Raw genomic sequence first — 18725 nt, 5'->3', positions numbered from 1 at the left:
GTGCAAAATCTCTGCCACAGAAGGCAGTGGAGGCCAATTCACTCATTGCATTTAAAAGAGTTAGATAGAGCTCTTGGGGCTCGCGGAATCAAGAGGTATGGGGGAGAAGAAGGCAGGCACAGGTTACTGATTGTGGATGATCAGCCATGATCACTATGAATGGTGGTGCTGGCTTGAAGGGCCGAATGGCCTCTTCCCGCACCTATTTTCTATGTTTCTATCAATGTTTCTATGTTTCATGGTTGAGATTCTATACGAGGTTATTAAACAATGTAAAAACAAGGAACTGCGTAATACACGACACAAAAAGTGCTGGAAAAACTCATCGGGTCAGGTATCATCTCGAGAGACCATGGATAGGTGACATTTTGGGTCAGGGCCCATCTTCAGACTGATTGTGCGGTGGGTGGGGGGTGCAAAGAAAGCTGGAAAAGATGAGGGGATGGACAAAATCTGGCAGGTACTAGGTTGATACAGGTGAGGAGGGCTTTTGATAGACAGGAGGGTTGGACAAAGGCCAGAGATGAAAAGGCAGAAAATGTGCAACAAGAGTATTGAATATTGCGAATTGTAAAGCTAAAGGAAAGAATTGTGAAGCTCGCAATGAACAGTACTGGGGCTAAAATACAGCCATCAATTAAGGCTTGGCTAATGGGCAGTAAACATGGAACATAGGACAGTACAGACCCTTCAGCCCATTCTGTCTGTGCCAACCCAATGCCAATTTAAACAGGGAGTAGGAATGAATGAGTACATTTTCAATTTCCCCCTCAACCTATAGATATAGGCCCCAAATTTACATCTGGAATGCACTGCCAGGGTGGTCGCGGAGGCAGACACAATAGTCGCATTTAAAAGGCTTTTAGAAAAGCACACGGAAGTGCAGGAATAAAGGGATATGGAACATGTACAGACAGATAAGATCACTTTAACTTGGCATCATGCTCGGCAAAATCATTGTGGTGCCGAAGGACCTTTTTCTGTGCCGTTCTGTTCTAAGTATGACTAAATCTTATCAGAGGGAAATATATGGTAGCATAACAGGTATGCACAAGACTTTATATCGGAGTAGTTTTGGACGGACGAGTTATACATATCCATATTCTTATACATGCAACCATGTGTGCTATTAATGTACCAATTAATTCCTGGGAGGGTGTCAAGCATGGTGGTTCCTCATATCTGATATCCAACATTTTCAAACTCTGAAAAATCAAAAAACTGCAGAAGCTAGAAATTAGAAGTAAATTGCTGGAAGCACTCAGCAGGTCGGGCAGCATCTGTAGTGATACAAGTAGTTAACATTTCAAGTCAAAGATTCTTCATTAGAAGTGGGAAGGAGAGAAAGAACAGAGTTGCAGTGATGAATGAGTCAATGAGGAATATTGCAGATGGGGCGAGGCTGGGGTTGCCATGAGGTCATCAAATCCATGGTTTAAGGGAGAGACGGAGGGAGATAAGTTGTGAACGATTAAGTTGTGAAATGCCGGCAGGTCAGGCTGTGCTAATGGAGCCATTATCACAGATGGATAACTTGTAGCAGTTTTCTTAAGGGCTTGTCCCACTTGGCCATCATTTGAGTGTCACGCAGATGGCGAGTGAAGATTTTGTACATCCCAAAATCCTGGGACGCCGCGTGCGACCATGCGTCACTGCCTATGTCACCACACACCATGCGCGCATCACGTGTCACGACTCTGGATCTGTCCTGTGGATGTTTGTGGCACAGTTGGAGCAGGCATCTGGCATGAGCAATGAAGAGCAGCAATACTCTGGTCTGTATTAGCCGGAACTGTACAGGAAGGTTCAATCAGTATTGACACATTTAAAAAAAAAATTACTGGGATGTAGAGAAGATTTACGAGGATTTTGCCAGAACTTGAGGACCTGAGCTGTAGGTAAAAGTTGAGCAGGAGGATGTGGGGTGATCTTATAGAGGTGTACAAAATCACGAGAAGACTAGATTGGGTAGATGCACGGAGTCTCTTGTCGAGAGGAACCAGAGGACATGGGTTTAAGGTGAGGAGGGAAATATTTAATAAAAGGAGTAACTTTTTCACACAAATGGTGGTGGATGTATGGAATGAGCTGCTGAAGGAGGTAATTGGAGCAGGTATTATCGCAACGTTTAAGAAACATTAAGATGGGTACATGATAGGACAGGTTGAGAGGGATATGGGCCAAATGCAGGAAGGTGGGACTAGTGTAGATAGGGCATGTTGGCCACATGGACAAGTTGGGCTGAAGGGCCTGTTTCCACACCATAAGAACTCAGACTCCCATGTCATGTTCCTTACTGTTTTTGTGTTTTTTTTAATAATGCTATTGAAACACAAACTAAACTTAAATTATAATGTTGCCTTCCAGCTTCAGGATACAGTCCAGCACTGGATGTGCCTCGAGTGAAACAGCAGACACAACATCCTTCGTCTCCCCGGACACCTGGTCATGAAGGTAACAGTGTTAAGCCTGTACTGTACGTCCTAATAATGGCTTTTGGGCAGAGTAGATGAGTTTAATTCTGTATCTATCCTGTTTTTTCACTTTGAGTTTGAGATTAGTTTATTGTCACGCTGCCCCAAAAGTGTTTGTCAGGGTAGTTGTAGAGAGAACTTTATTTCTGCACTGGGTTTGTTCGTCAGGATAACATAGAGGGAACATTACTCTGTTTCTAAGCAGTGCCGAACTTATACTGAATGTGTTTATGAGTTGGTGAGGAGGAAGCTTTATCTATATCCAACCCATGCTCTAGCTGCCTTGCAAATGTTTTGGGTTTTATTCCCTACTCTCAGTTTCAATATAGGAAAAGAACATGTTCAGCAATGTGAACCTAATTTGATTTCTGTTCTGTACACAGATCTTGAGGTCTCGGTCTCCCTCAGCCCACCAGACACATGTGTCATGGAAACAAAACCAGACTCCATCTGCAAGAGAGCAGAGTATTTACATAGTACGTTTGCATCTCTTATTACTGTATATTGAAGAACGTCGACAATAATCACACTGGAAAATCAAAGAATGGTCCTTGGGATGCTGTCCCACCTGTAGAGAATTAACTGGTCACATAGATCATTGCAGGGCCGGCCTTAAGCCGATTTGACCGATTGCTCCCAATTGGGCCCACGCCTAAGGGGGGCCCCGCACTAATGTTCCATATTTCGTACAGAAATACGAATTCTCTTTGTTAAATAAATATTTTTTTTTTAATTCGCCATCCGGACTTTTTTTTTAAACAAACATGTATAACAACCGCTGCACAGCCATCAGACACAAACGATTTGTTAACTAGTACTGTTAGCACTTCTTAACAGCAAGTAGTTAACAGGTTGTTATACAATGTCATCAACGCATCCATCCACATTCCTCAGTAAATGTTATTGTGTTTTGAACAAGTATTAATGACGTCGTGTTCCTTTGAATAAAATTCACGCGGCGTCATTAATACTTGTCTAAAACACAATTACATTTACTGAGGAATGTAGATCCATGACACATTGAGAATTTCATTAAACTCACCATCATGAATGAGGGCCCCGGACCGGGAGAAGGGGCTTCTTCTTGGTGTGCAGGTTAGTCATTCACCTACCGACCCACGTTGTGTCTCTCTGTGTTTTGCTCTCTCCCTCTTTCTCTCTCTCTCGCGCTCTCTCTCTAGCTCCCCATCTCGTTTCTCTCTAGCTCTCCCACTCCCTCTCTCTCACCCTGTCGCCTCGGCATTCCCAGAATCATTGACGTTTTGCGGTGGACAAAAATGCTGGAGAAACCCAGTTGAAGGTGGCTCAGCGGGACGGGAATGGGCTCTGGGGAGAGGGTTGCGTTTCTGGTCAAGACCCTTCTTCAGACAATCACAAGTACTCTCACCGACGAGAGTTCAGTTCAGTTCAGTTCAGCCTGAAGAAGGGTCTTCTCTCCAGAGTCGCTGCGCTGCCTGTCCTGCTGAGTTACTCCAGCTTTATGTCTATCTTCAATTTCAGAGAAATACAATTTCTCACGGGGGGGGGGGGGGGGGGGGGGGGGGGGGGGGGGGCGTATAACCATATAACCATATAACAATTACAGCACGGAAACAGGCCATCTCGACCCTTCTAGTCCATGCCGAACACATAATCTCCCCTAGTCCCATATACCTGCGCTCAGACCATAACCCTCCATTCCCTTCCCATCCATATAACTATCCAATTTATTTTTAAATGATAAAAACGAACCTGCCTCCACCACCTCTACTGGAAGCTCATTCCACACAGCTACCACTCTCTGAGTAAAGAAGTTCCCCCTCATGTTACCCCTAAACTTCAGTCCCTTAATTCTCAAGTCATGTCCCCTTGTTTGAATCTTCCCTACTCTCAGTGGGAAAAGCTTTTCCACGTCAACTCTGTGTTGACGTGGAAAACATCTCTTATAACATCTCTAAACCCCTCTGAACACATCTAAACCCCTCCAAACCCCCTCTATTCCCCTCTAAACACTTCTAAACCCATCTGAAGCCCTCTAAACCTTTTAAACCCCTCTAAACTAGGAGGCTGCAAGGTGACTTGGATAGGCTGGGTGAGTGGGCAAATGCATGGCAGATGCAGTATAATGTGGATAAATGTGAGGTTATCCACTTTGGTGGCAAACATAGGAAAGTAGACTATTATCTGAATGGTGGCCGATTAGGAAAAGGGGAGATGCAACAAGACCTGGGTGTCATGGTACACCAGTCATTGAAAGTAGGCACGCAGGTGCAGCAGGCAGTGAAGAAAGCGAATGGTATGTTAGCATTCATAGCAAAAGGCTTTGAGTATAGGAGCAGGGAGGTTCTACTGCAGTTGTACAGGGTCTTGGTGAGACCACACCTGGAGTATTGCATACAGTTTTGGGCTCCTAATCTGAGGAAGGACGTTCTTGCCATAGAGGGAGTACAGAGAAGGTTCACCAGACTGATTCCTGGGATGTCAGGAGTTTCATTTAAAGAATAACTGGATAGACTCGGCTTGTACTGGCTAGAATTTAGAAGATTGAGGGGGGATCTTATAGAAACTTACAAAATTATTGAGGGGTTGGACAGGCTAGATGCAGGAAGATTGTTCCCGATGTTGGGGAAGTCCAGAACAAGGGGTCACAGTTTAAGGATTAAGGGGAAATCTTTTGGGACTGAGATGAGAAAAACATTTTTTACACAGAGAGTGGTGAATCTCTGGAATTCTCTGCCACAGAATGTAGTTGAGGCCAATTCATTGGCTATATTTAAGAGGGAGTTAGATGTGGCCCTTGTGGCTAAAGGGATCAGGGGGTATGGAGAGAAAGCAGGTACAGGATACTGAGTTGGATGATCAGCCATGATCATATTGAATGGCGGTGCAGGCTCGAAGGGCCGAATGGTCTACTCCTGCACCTCCTTTCTATATTTCTATGACTGCGTCCAACTGCTGTCTGGTTCGTAGATCGGTTTGCTAGATATGAACTGTTTTGGGAGAGAAAAATGCTCACGGCGGACCAAACGTGGTAAACAGAAATTGGTCAGATATTGAGCTTTACACAGTGAGAAATCATTCGGAATAATTACTGAATTTTATTTTAAATTAATGTACCTGCATGTTATACTGTTTAGTTTGGAGATAGAACTAGATAGTTTACTGAGTTCGCACCGACCAGTGATTTTTGTTTTCCTATTTGACAATACTATTTGGCGGCTAATCCATCCCTGTCTCTAAGGTGGTTGCATCCAATCACCAACCAGCTTGCCTTAAAATTCCCGTCCAATCAACAAATAGGTCTCCTCCCATCCAATCAGCCGCTGTCTCCAAGGGCATTGTGTCCAATCACATAATGCAGTTTAATGGTAATTAGCTGCTACGGTAAAGGTTGGAAGCCAGTGGAGCTACTGACAGTCAAACGGGGGGGGAGCAGAAGAGATTCACATAGCACCTAGTGTACAATTTCATAATATATACTAAATAACTGGGCTGACGTACCTTGGCTGTGAATCTGGGGTTCACCAAAATTGTTCCCAATTGGGCCCTGCACCCTCTAAGGCCGGCCCTGGATCATTGCCCACCCGAACTGCTGCCTGTAGGTCCAGCTAAGATGAAGATACATTAATGGAAAGAGCCTGGCTCCTTTTTGCCAATCATGTGGTGCCTATTATGACATCAGAATGTTCAACAGTGCTTTACAGCCACTGTTGTAATGTAGGGAACTGAAAATCGACTCTCGTTGGAAAATTAAGCTGATGGATTGGAAAGAAGAGTGGGAAGAGTATAAACATAGACCAATCAGCCAGAGTGGTCTACATTTGCATGGTATATTTTATGTAACTCCAGCTGAGGACCTCAAATCTTTTTCTACTCCTGGCCTTCATACAGGGTCTGTTGGGTCTGGTCAGTCTTTCAATATTAGAACAATTAAAGCCACAACACGGTAAAAAGCAAAGAAATCTCAAGTGGCCGCGTAACACAAGGAAATACATTAACGCTAGATTTTTGCGCATTGCTGAACCGTACCCCAATATCCTCAAGACTGCTATAAGGATCAGAGCATTAATTGTTTTCTTCTGTGCCCTCAGATGCCCTTTGTTTGACATTTGACCCCAACACAGCACACAAGCATCTTCTCCTCTCGGAGGACAGCTGTACGGTGACGGATGTTGATCCCGACTGTGTCCCCTATCCTGAACACCATGAGAGATTCAACGGCTTCCCCCAAGTTTTGTGTGCCCAGGGCATATCGGAGGGCCGCTGCTACTGGGAGGTGGAAGTGAATGGACACTGGGCGGGAATTGGAATCACCTACAGCGGAATTAGGAGGAAAGGGTCGAATATGAGCTGCCTGATTGGGCGGAACGATCTCTCCTGGTGCCTCTTGTACAGCAACAGCAAGTTCTCTGCTCTTCACAATAAACAAGAGGTCATCCTCCAGTCAGGGAGGCAGCAACGGATTGGGGTCTATCTTGACTACTCTGAGGGGACACTGGACTTCTTTGGTATCGGTAACACAATGAGTCTCATACACCGATTCAAAACTGTTTTTACAGAGCCTGTGTATCCTGCATTTTTTGTATTCCTGGGAACATCCCTCAGTATCTGCCAGCTGAGTTAGCAAAAGTTATTTCAGGGTGAATGCATGTTAATTTAGGTTGGATGTTTCGAGAGAAAGGCAATCTCACCAACTGCTGTCTACCATTCCCACATCTAGGAATGCCGCCACAAAAAGAAGGGGGAATGTGGATCTCAAGGTTATGAAAGATGGATGCACTTAAGAGGAAGTTACATAAGTACATGAGGGAGAAAATAATTGATGCAACTATTAATAGATTCAGCTGGAGCAGAGTAGAACACTTTGGAAAGTGTAGTAGTGACCAGTTGGGCCTAATTCCCAGTTTCTGCACTGCAATGTTCCTTTTCCAAGGTAACAATCTCACCAATGATGCTGTATAACAATGCTGTAACAACCAAACAATGGGTATCATAGAGCAGTGGTAGAGTTGCTGCCTTACAAGGTTGAACTGGGTTTCTACGTTCTCCCCGTGACCTGTGTCTGTTTCCTCTCACACTAAAGACATACATGTTTGTAGGTTAATTGGCTTGGTTAAATTGTCCCTGGTGTGTGTGTGTGATAGTGTTTTTGTGCGGGGATCGCTGGTCGGTGCGGACTCGGTGTTTCCCCGCTGTATCTCTAAACTGAACACTCCAATTAATGTTGATATTTATGGAGACAGCACGGTGGCGCAGTGGTAGAGTTGCCGCCTTACAGCGCTTGCTCGTGTAACATCTTACCATGTCTAAAAGCTCAACAGAAATAAAATAATATATTATTAATGCCACCACACAAGGACCCAAACCATTTATTCAGTATCAATTTAACATTTTCCAAATTGAATTTTAAACTCAAATCATTTCAATAGACAATAGGTGCAGGAGTAGGGCATTCGATCCATCGAGCCAGCACCGCCATTCAATGTGATCATGACTGATCATCCACAATCAGTACCCCATCCCTGCCTTATCCCCATATCCCCTGACTCCGCTATCTTTAAGAGCCCTATCCAGCTATCTCTTGAAAGTATCCAGAGAAATGGCCTCCACCACCCTCTGAGGCAGAGAATTTCACACTCACAACTCTCTGGGTGAAAAAGTGTTTCCTCCGTTCTAAATGACTTACCCCTTATTCTTAAACTGTGGCCCCTGGTTCTGGACTCCCCCGACATCGGGAACATGTTTACTGCCTCTTGTGTGTCCAAACCCTTAATAATCTTATATGTTTCAATAAGATCCCCTCTCATCTAGCCTGTCCAAACCCTTAATAATCGTATATGTTTCAATAAGATTTCCTCTCATCCTTCTAAATTCCAGTATACAAGCCCAGCCGCTCCATTCTCTCAGCATATGACAGTCCCGCCATCCCGGGAATTAACCTTGTGAACCTACACTGCACTCTCTCAATAGCAAGAATGTCCTTTCTCAAATTAGGGGACCAAAACTGCACACAATACTCCAGGTGTGGTCTCCTTAGGGCCCTATACAACTGCAGAGGGACCTCGTTGCTCCTATACTCATCTCATCTTGTTATGAAGGCCAACATGCCATTTGTTTTCTTCACTGCCTGCTGTACCTGCATGCTTACTTTCATTGACTGATGAACAAGGACCCCCAGATTCCGTTGTACTTCCCCTTTTCCCAACTTGACACCATTTAGATAATAATCTGCCTTCCTTTTTTTGCTACCAAAGTGAATATGTAATGTGATGTGTCTTTTTATTTTACTGTTAAATTAATTTATGTCAAACATTAAATATTGTTGCTAAGTTATACTGAACTGATTTAAATAGATTTCAACTAAAGTTGGAGAAAAATAATGTAAACTTCTGAAATGTGACTGGCAGCATGAAAAATAAAGAAATTATGATATGCGTCACAGAAGATTTTGAGGCTATCTCTGAGTGAATGGAAAGTTTTGGAAGAACTCGGTGGGTCGGAGAGCATCAGTGGTGGGAATGGACAGTTGTAGCTATGGTCAGAACCCTTCGGTTAGAACCCTTCTTCAGAGAAAATCAGATTCAGAGGTAGCAGCTGATCTCAGTCTCTCATTTTTTTTTAACAGTGATAGTCATAAAGCTGTATAGCACAAAAACAGGCCTTTTGGGCCTCCTTGTCCATGCTGACCAAAATCGCAGTGGATGATAACAGAGAAAGGATCATGTCAGCTGCCATTGTCTGATATTGGATCAGTCATTTAAGAACAATCATATCTGATTCGGTCTGCAACTTGAATCCTGAGATTTTGACCATGCGTTTGATATACTATATGCAATACCTCTAAACTGTAAATGTACTGATGCTAAACATAATTACATATTTTGTCCGCCAGACAGAGGTGTTGCATTTGACATTTGCTTTGATCCTAACCCTGTAAAAGTTATAAGGAAAGATGAAGATATTTATGGGCATTTTCACTTTTGTTGACAATTCATTATTGTTCAACAACAGTCCATGGTAAAAATAAATCCTAGAAATTAAGTAATTTTGTGCAAACCAGTCAAAGCCAATTCATCCACCATCCCAAATCAATCACCCACTTTGTATCACAATTTCATGCCAGCATAATTTCACCATACAGTGACAATGTTTCGGCATAAATCATCAAGTTCCATTTTCAGTAGAAGTACAACCATTTAAACTGTACTTTGAAGCACCTTGAATTGTAACTGGTTTGTTAATTCCAGCTGTCGTGAAAATCCACAAAGCATTTGAAATAAATACTGCAAAAAGTTTAATCTTATGAGATTCAACCAAATCTTAATTCGATGTCTAGTATTTATCTGCATGACCCGGGGAGTTATCTGATGGTTTCCCTCTTTGGCGGTGAAGAAACCCTTTTTCAAGGTGTAAGGCTGTCAATTTTAACTTTTAGCAAGATGTAAGTATTTAAGTGAACTTAATTTAATTGGGTCCTGAATTTATATTCAGGAAGAAAGTAATGTTGAGAACTTCCCCTTTCCTGGCTCCTGCTACCTTCAGCTGTTCTTTGGCACCAAACTGGCTGAACAACGACGAAATAATTCTCCCAGACAGTGTAACGAAGCATGTTTAATAACCGCTTTCATTATTATAGGGTGCTAAATAAAGACTGGAATGTACGTGTATGATTAAAGTAAAAGCTGATATACTGCCTTGGATCTTGCTTGTTCCAAATTGAACCATTGACATTTATCCGTATTTTCTTACCAACAATTTTGATTTTCACTTGACTGCTCAATGTCTTTCTTTTCCTAAATCTGTTTTTACTCTTCATAACTAACAACTTTTTATTAAACTGTTATTATAAAAGAGCTAAATTGTCCTTCTCCACTGTCAATTTTATGAGGGTCCTGATTTACAGAAAATATAAAGCTTTTGCTTTCAGTTGTGGAATTAACTTTCCCAGTTTCTGTTCTTGTTCCTGCTTCTAGCATCCAACAAAGCCTCACAACAAGAAGTTGCTGTTTTTTGAGACTACCCGGTTTTCCAGTGGGATTCACAATTTAACCACATTTTCATTTTAACCACATTGCTTTAACTATCCTTCGAGGCTGCACTTTAGTCAGGGGTGGTGAACCTGTGGAATCCATTGCCACAGAAGGCTGCAGAGTCCAAGGCAATGGATATGTTTAAGATGGAGATTGACAGATTATTGATTAGTAAGGGTGTCAGTGGTTATGGGGAGAAGGCAGGAAAATAGGGTTAAGTGGGAAAGATAGATCAGCCATGATTCAATGGTGGAGTAGACTTGATGGGCTGAATGACCTAATTCTGCACCTATAACTAAGGATCTCATGCACTGATCAATTTCTCATTTTCATTGGGTGTGAACCCCAACTCATTGGACTGGAAATACATCACAGTGGTTTAGTTACTGGACTAACAGCCAGGGTTCTGCACTACTGATGCAGTTCAAATTCCATCACTTTGACACTCATCTTCTTCACCACAGGAATGTGGCCATAGCGGATTAGTGGTGTGTCTCCCAATGTGCAGCATGGGACGATGGCTTTATCCAGTTGTCTCTGAAAAATGGGTGTCTTATATCAGACATTGCTTTGCCAGCACTGCTTGCTTCCTTCGAGTCCAGGCTGCAGTTAACTTTATCTGTGCCCAGATGGGCTCCCATCAATAACCTGAACCATGAGGAAAGTTCCTTCTTCAGTGTACAGGTTGATCATGTGTGGTATGTTTCCTTAGGGAGTCTGCATGGCTGAGTGATTTCAATGACTGGCACTGGCAGATGGAGTTTAACACAAGCAACTGTGAGGTGTTGCACATTGGGAGGTTGAATGTAAGGGGTATAGTTAATGGTAGGAACCCTAACATTGATGTGCAGAGGGATTTTGGAGGCCAAGTTCGTAGCTCACTAAAGGTGGCAGCACAAGCAGATAGGGTGATGATGAAGGCATATGATACACTTGACTTAATTGATAGGGGCATTGAATATAAGAGTCAGGAAGTCATGATGTAGCTGTATGGCTTTTATTAGGCCACATTTGGAGTATTGCATGCAGTTCTGGTCGCCTCATTACAGGAAAGATGTGGATGCAGATGAGGTTTACCAGAATGCTGCCTGGATTAGAGGAGTTCAGCAACAGGGAGAGTTTGGATAGATTTGGATGGTTTTGAGGAGTTGTGGATGCTTAATATTAGTATCTAAAATAATGAGAACATTTGAAGATCAGACAGCTCAAAACGTCACCTATTCCTTTTCTCCAGAAATGCTGCCTGACCCACTGAGTTACTTCAGCTTTTTGTGTCTGAGAGACATAGATCAGGTAAGACAGTCAGAAACTTTTCCTAGGGTGGAAATGTCCAACAATAAGCATAGCTGTAAGGTGAGAGGGGGAAATTTGCAGGGCAATTTCTTTACGCAGAGTGGTGGGGTCTGGAATGTACTGCCAGGAATGATGGTGGAGGAAGATACGATAGTGGCATTTAGATAGACACATGGAAGTGCAGTGAATAGAGAGATATGGATTGTGTACAGGCAGGTGAGATCAGTTAGTCGGTAGGGGCGGTGCGAGACGGCTGCCCTGCCAGCAGCGTGTTAGTCATTTCTACTTTTTTTGTTTTTTTAGTGTCCAAATGTTTGTTTTAATGTCTCTCGGTGCGTCTCATGTGGGGGTGGTGAGGGGGGGGGGGTAAGGGGGAACTGCTTTCGGTTGCCTCCTCCACAGAGGCAACTTTTTCCATGGCGCCTTCCTCGTGGCTTAACACCAAGGATTGGTGTGGTCTTTCCCCGGAGTCGGGCCCGGAGCTTCAGCAGAGGGCGCAGCGTGGACTTTTCATCGCAGAGCGGGCGAGCTCTCGCTGGGGGTCGCCAGAAGGGAGTGCTCCGATTGCTGGCCCGCGGCAGCCTGAAGCCGTGGTCTGCGGTGCTTCTAACTGCGGGCGCGGCGGGGACTTACCATCCGGAGGGGGATCCCTTGCCGGGCATCCCTGGAGTAGAGCTCCAACCGCCGGCCCGCGTCATACAACATCTTGAAGCCACGATCTCCAGTAGGGAAGCACCGAATCGGGACTTACCTTGCCTGTACATCTGGTCGTCCGCAGCGGCAACTGCGGAGGTTTGTGGTCCCAACCATGGGGGAAAGTGGAGGAGGACTGACTGAACTTTGTGCCTTCCACCACAGTGATGAATGCTGTGGTGGATGTTTGTGTTAAATTTTTATTGTGTATTGTGTGTTCTTTTTTATTGTGCCGCTGCTGGCAAGTTCATTTCACTGCACTTTATTGTCTATGTGACGAATAAATCTGACTATTGACAATTAAGCTCGGCATCATGTTCGGCACAAACATTGTGGGCTAAAGGGCCCATTCCTGTCTGATACTATTTCTATGTTCTATTTCAGACCAGATTCCACAATTTTATTTTGATTTTCAAAGTAAGTGGGAAGGCTGGGATGAAAATGTCAGTGGTTATTACCTCAGTAGACAGCACAAGAGGCATTTGACCATAACAATGTATCTGCAAGGTGTTCTGAATCCCAGCACAACCCCTAGAATGAATGACCTACAAAACAATTTGGACTGATGTTATGTTATGCATAAGTTCATTCGTGATATGAGCGGAATTAGACCATTCGGCCCATCAAGTATACTCCGCCATTCAATCAAGGTTGATCTACCTATTATATTACATGTACTGTATATTGCTATGGAAGGAATTGACTATGAATAAGACAACTAGAACAGCAATTGACAAAGCAGCAGCACCGGCAGGACATAAGCTATGAAGCTGCATCCTTGGCTGGGAAAAGATAACATCAGAGACGGGTCTCGAGATCCACCAGGGCAGGGAAAAGTGCCTGGGAGAGCTTGGTGTGGGGCCTCGCCTTGACCATTACTTTTTAAGAGGTAGGCAAAATCAGTCGAGTGAAACCCAGTGGCAGGTTCACCACCACAGTCCACAGGGTATCAGCACCCCAGGCGAAGCTCGATCAAGTACTGTCCCACCAACGGACACGAGTCCAGAGCCCTACCAGCCACAGTCAGCGGTAGAGAGGAAGATGGAAGGAAGAAAGCCGAATGGAGAAGTTAATGGCTGTGGCTGGAAAAAATATGCTGTCTGGACTGCTACGTGACCATCTAGAGGCTAACCATAAGACACACACCCAGGGCTGATCACCCTGCGGTGGGCCTGCCTCGACTGAGGGTGTCTTGTGATAAAAGGCTGAAACACCCAGTGACATTGAGGTACACAACTGAAGATGTGTGATTGGTAGAAAGATCACCTAGTGGTCATCCCCAAATATATCAAATGTCAATTGTAGTGAAAAACCTTAGGGATTGTAACATCCAGTCCTACTAATCAATATTGTTATGTTGAACTGTTATTCAACATTTCCACAGCAGATGGCTCCATAAACCACAGAAAGACACATATAAGATTGTTAAGGGTTTGGACACGCTAGAGGCAGGAAACAAGTTCCCGATGTTGGGGGAGTCCAGAACCAGGGGCAACAGTTTAAGGAGTAAGCCATTTAAAACGGAGACGAGGAAACATTTTTCTCACAGAGAGTGGTGAGTCTGTGGAATTCTCTGCCTCAAAGGGCGGTGGAGGCAGGTCCTCTGGATGCTTTCAAGAGGGCTAGATGGGGCTCTTAAAAATAGCGGAGTCAGGGGATATGGGGAGAAGGCAGGAATGGGGTACTGATTGGGGATGATCAGCCATGAACACATTGAATGGCAGTGCTGGCTCAAAGGGCCAAATGGCCTACTGTCTATTGTCTAAAATGCTGTAGTAACTCAGTGGGTCAGGCAGCATCCCTGGAGAACATGGATATGACATGACCAAACCATATAACCATATAACAATTACAGCACAGAACCAGGCCATCTCGGCCCTACAAGTCCGTGGCGAACAATTTTTTCCCTTAGTCCCACCTGCCTGCACTCATACCATAACCCTCCATTCCCTTCTCATCCATATGCCTATCCAATTTATTTTTAAATGATACCATCGAACCTGCCTCCACCACTTCCACTGGAAGCTCATTCCACACCACTACCACTCTCTGAGTAAAGAAACCATCTGCAGTTCCTTCTTATTTAACAATGACTCATCAATCTCTGTGAGGGCACCTGCAATGTCAACTCTAACTTCCCAGCGTCCTCAGATATCTTCTATATATATCTATATTACTAAAAGTCTGTTCCGAGAGAACGCCGCCACCTAAGGCCGTCATTTTTGGCCACCTTGCTCAGATGTGTCATCCGCCGTATGTGTGCCGAGGATTTTTCCTGTCGATGAAAAATAACAGAGATATTAATGTTTTTACAAACTTCCCCATTCTCTCTGCTGTCCCCGCTGGAGGCAGGGGAAGGGGCTATAAAACCAGGAAGTGGTGTGCCTCAATTAGTCTCTGCAAGCTGGAGCTCTGTCAATTAGTCTCTGTAACTCTGAGCTCTGAATGACACTGAACAAATGTCTACAGCACTGTGAGTACCCTTAATTTGGTTTGAAGATGAAAATATAGTTAGTTTGAAGTAAAAAAGCATTGCCTGCAAATGGTTGTTTGGGTTGAATTAAAAAGGCACTCTCTCTCTCTCCCCTCCTCCTCTCTCCTCCCCCCCCCCCCCCCCCTCCTCCTCCCTCTCCCCCCCTCCCCTCTCTCCCCCCCACTCCCCCCCCCCCCCTCCCCTCTCCCCCTCTCCCCCTCCCCTCCCCCCCCCCCCCTCCCTCCTCCCCCCCCCCCTCCCCCCCCCCCCCTCTCCCTCTCTCTCCCTCTCTCTCCCTCTCCCTCCCTCTCTCTCCCCCCCCTCTCTCTCTCTCTCTTTTTCCTCCCCTCCATCACTTCCCCACCATCCCTCCCTTCACACACACCCCTACCCCCCTTCCCTCCACCCTCCCTCCCCCTCCCTCCCTGCTCCCCACCTCTCCCCCTACCCTCATCTCACCCCCCCTCTCAGCACACCCTCTCTGTCCCCCTCTCTCCACCCTCCCCTCTCTCTCCTCTCCTCCCTTCTTCCCCCGCCCTCTCTCTAGATGTGACTGCAAGTTGGGGGCTATGTGTCAGTAGATAGGCTGGTTATGGGGTAAAAGGAGCAAATTAATATTAATATAATATCAAGGGGGGGTAATTAGCATGAGTGTGGGGGGGGTAGTTATTGTGTGATGCTGCATGCCGCCTCCCCCCCCCACAACCGCACGTTGGGGGAACAGACCCAACGGGTCTGCACTTGGTCTAGTATATATTACAAAAAGTCTGTTCTTGACCGTTTTGGCGATCTGTGCTGCGATTTCCGAGAGAACGCCGCCACCTACGGCCGTCATTTTTGGCCACCTCGCTCAGAGCCCCCCACCGCCGCATGTGTGCTGAGGATTTTTCTCGTCGATGAAACATGACAGAGATATTAATGTTTTTACAAAATTCCCCATTCTCTCTGCTGCCCCTGCTGGAGGGAGGGGGAGGGACTATAAACCAGGAAGTGGTGTGCCTCAATCAGTCTCTGCAAGTGGTGTGCCTCTATCAGAGCTCTGAATAACACTGAACAAATGTCTCCACAGCTGTGAGTACCCATGAGGTTTGAAAATGAAAATATGGTGAGTTTGAGTAAAAAATGCACTGCAAATGGTTGTTTGGGTTGAAGTAAAAAGACACCCCTCCTCTCTCCTCCCCCCCCCCCCCTCCTCCTCTCCTCCCCCCCCCCCCCCTCTCTCTCACTCCCCTCTTTTTCTCTCCCCCTCCTCCCCTACCGTCCCTCCCCTAAACCCCTCCTCCCATCCACACACCCCTGCCCCCTTCCCTCCACCCTCCCTCCCCGCTCCCCACCTTTCCCCCTCCCCTCCCTCACCCCCTCACCTCCCCCCCCTCTCAGCACACCCCTCTCCTCTCCCCTCCCCCCTCTCCTCCCCTCTCTCCCCCCTCTCTCCCCCACCCTCCCTCCCTCCCCTCCACACCCCCTACCCTCTTTCCCTCCACCCTCCCTCCCCCTCCCTGCTCCCCACCTCACCCACCTCTCAGCACCCCCTCTCTCTGCCCCTCTCTCTGCCCCTCTCTCACCCTCTCTCTCTCCTCCCCTCCTCCCCACCTTTCCCCCCTCACCCACCCTCCCTCTTCTCCTCCTCTCCGCCCCACTATCCCTCTTGCCTCTCTTTGTGTCTCTCTGTCTCTGCCCCTTCTCTCTCTGCCCTCACTCTCTAACCCCCCCCCCCCCCTCTCTAGATGTGACTGCAAGTTGGGGGCTATGCGTCAGTAGATAGGGTGGTTATGGGGTAAAAGGAGCAAATTAATAATATTAATATAATATCAAGGGGGTTAATTAGCGTGAGTGCGGGGGGGGGGATAGTTAGTGTGTGTGACGCTGCATGCCACCCCCCCCCCCCCCCCCCCACAACCACACATTGGGGGAACAGACCCAACGGGTCTGCACTTGGTCTAGTATGTATTGAAGTGGAGCTGAATTAACACTTTACTGGGGAATACTAGGTTTGGGAATAGAGGGGTATGGAAAAGTGGCACAGAAGAGAGGCAAGCAAACAACAATCATGATCAGACTGAATGGTTGGGCAGGTTTGATGGGCAGCAGCTCCAATTTTCTTGAGCATTCTTGAACTTGGAAACATAGAAAACAGGTGCAGGGGTAGGCCATTCGGCTCTTTGAGCCAGCACTGCCATTCAATATGATCATGGCTGATCATTCTAATGGGAGGTGTGTCACCTCTCACAAGTTGGGCTCTGAAGAAGCAAAAGACTGATCATTCAAGTTGCAAATGTCTACTGCAACTTTAATAAAAAATCTGACAGCAAGAGTGCACCACCGATGGACTGTTGGTAGTGCAAAATTTAGAAGACAAAGCTGCTGTAGTCCTGTTCCACTTTGTACTCTGCTGAATTTGGCACTGCAATTAGTCCATTCTTTTCAACATTAAAGATCGCATACAGCAATGGCCCCTGGATTCCACTACCCTTCCTGATCTCTTCCACCTGCCCTTCCTTCTTATACCATTACACCAAATCCACATAAAGCATCTGGGCAATGCACATGGCCCAGTACCAAATATCTGAGCTGACAACTAGCTGTTGTATGCAAAGACATTTCCAACCCCTCACTTTGGTCTGACGTTCCCACCTGCTTAAAAAGGAGCTGCAGAAACTGGTTTTTCAAAATCAGACACAAAGTGCTTAAATAACTCAGCGAGTCAGGCAGCATCTTTGGAGAACATTGATAGGCTATGTTTTAGGTCAGGACCCAAAAAAGTCAAATCCTGCCTCAGACTGGAACTGGATGAATGTACCTATTGTCACCACACAGGTCAACAACAGATGCTATCTCAATGGCTCTCCACTCTGCTCTGATCATCTGGATAATAGGAATACATATGTCAGGCTGCTATTTATGGACTATAGTTTGGGGTTCACAATCATCCTTTCCAAACTCATTGCCAAGTTTCAAGACCTGGGCCTCTATACCTCCCTGGATCCTAGACCCTCATTAGCAAAGATTATAGAGGAGCAAGATAGACCACTCCTCGAAAAATGTGCAGCATGATGTGTGTGATCGTCGACGTCATTTTATTGGGCATTTTATTGGGCTTCCCCCACACTGTCATGGCGTCCTTATCTAAATCTTCATCTCACTGCTCTGCTATCAATTGTTCTAATTGTAAATGTAGACAACCCAACCTGTCATTCTTTAGGTTCCCCAATAAAAACGAAAGGTGAGAAAATATTATTATTATTTTCAGTCGCTATTCTGTCGTGAAAATGTTATTTTCTGTTCTCCCCTCAACGGCCATTGGGAAACTAGGTTTGTCGGTACATTAGAAAGTTATTAGACTTATTTTTAATAGATCTTTACTCACCACAATTATAAAGACAATAATTTTAACACTTCTGTACGTTTTTGGTTTTGATCTTGTAAGGGATTGGTCTCCAAAATATGGCCTGCGGGACACATTAGGCCCAGTGACCAGGAGATTTTTCGAGCTCAGATTAGTGTCCGGGAAGGAAGGCGATGGCTGTTACCCATTATGTCCCTCGAATTGTCGAGACATCATAAGCAAAGATCACAAGCCCGCCGTGAAGAAGGGTGCAATCAAAGATTATATAACTCTGCTCTATCATCTTTGGGTGCAATGGTGGGCCGGGGGGTTCGGCGGCGGCGGCGGTCGCAATCAAAGATACTAGTGGAGCTCTGCTCCATAATCTTTGGTCGTAATGGGACGGCTGCGCGTTATAATGTGCTATCGTTCCACTCTCCCTCTCCCTCTCCCCCCCC

At 45.6% G+C, this 18725-nt stretch overlaps 1 protein-coding gene across 2 annotated transcripts in view; it reads left to right on the top strand.

The window, feature by feature from the left end:
• The window catches only part of LOC129708403 (E3 ubiquitin/ISG15 ligase TRIM25-like), a 37505-nt gene extending 28535 nt beyond the window's left edge, over positions 1-8970 (top strand). Inside the window, exons 6-8 of one of the 2 annotated variants that reach the window (XM_055654127.1) lie at positions 2368-2454; positions 2858-2950; positions 6545-8970. In XM_055654127.1, coding sequence (XP_055510102.1) covers positions 2368-2454; positions 2858-2950; positions 6545-7077 — 713 coding nt within the window. In that variant the 3' untranslated portion in view covers positions 7078-8970. The remainder of the gene's footprint in view (positions 1-2367; positions 2455-2857; positions 2951-6544) is intronic. The other variant, XM_055654125.1, reaches the window with a different exon arrangement.
• Positions 8971-18725: the final 9755 nt, after the last annotated feature.

This window comes from Leucoraja erinacea, chromosome 23, assembly GCF_028641065.1.
Source record: "Leucoraja erinacea ecotype New England chromosome 23, Leri_hhj_1, whole genome shotgun sequence".
Classification (NCBI taxonomy): Eukaryota; Metazoa; Chordata; class Chondrichthyes; order Rajiformes; family Rajidae; genus Leucoraja; species Leucoraja erinaceus.
This window is presented reverse-complemented; position numbering and strand designations above follow the sequence as displayed.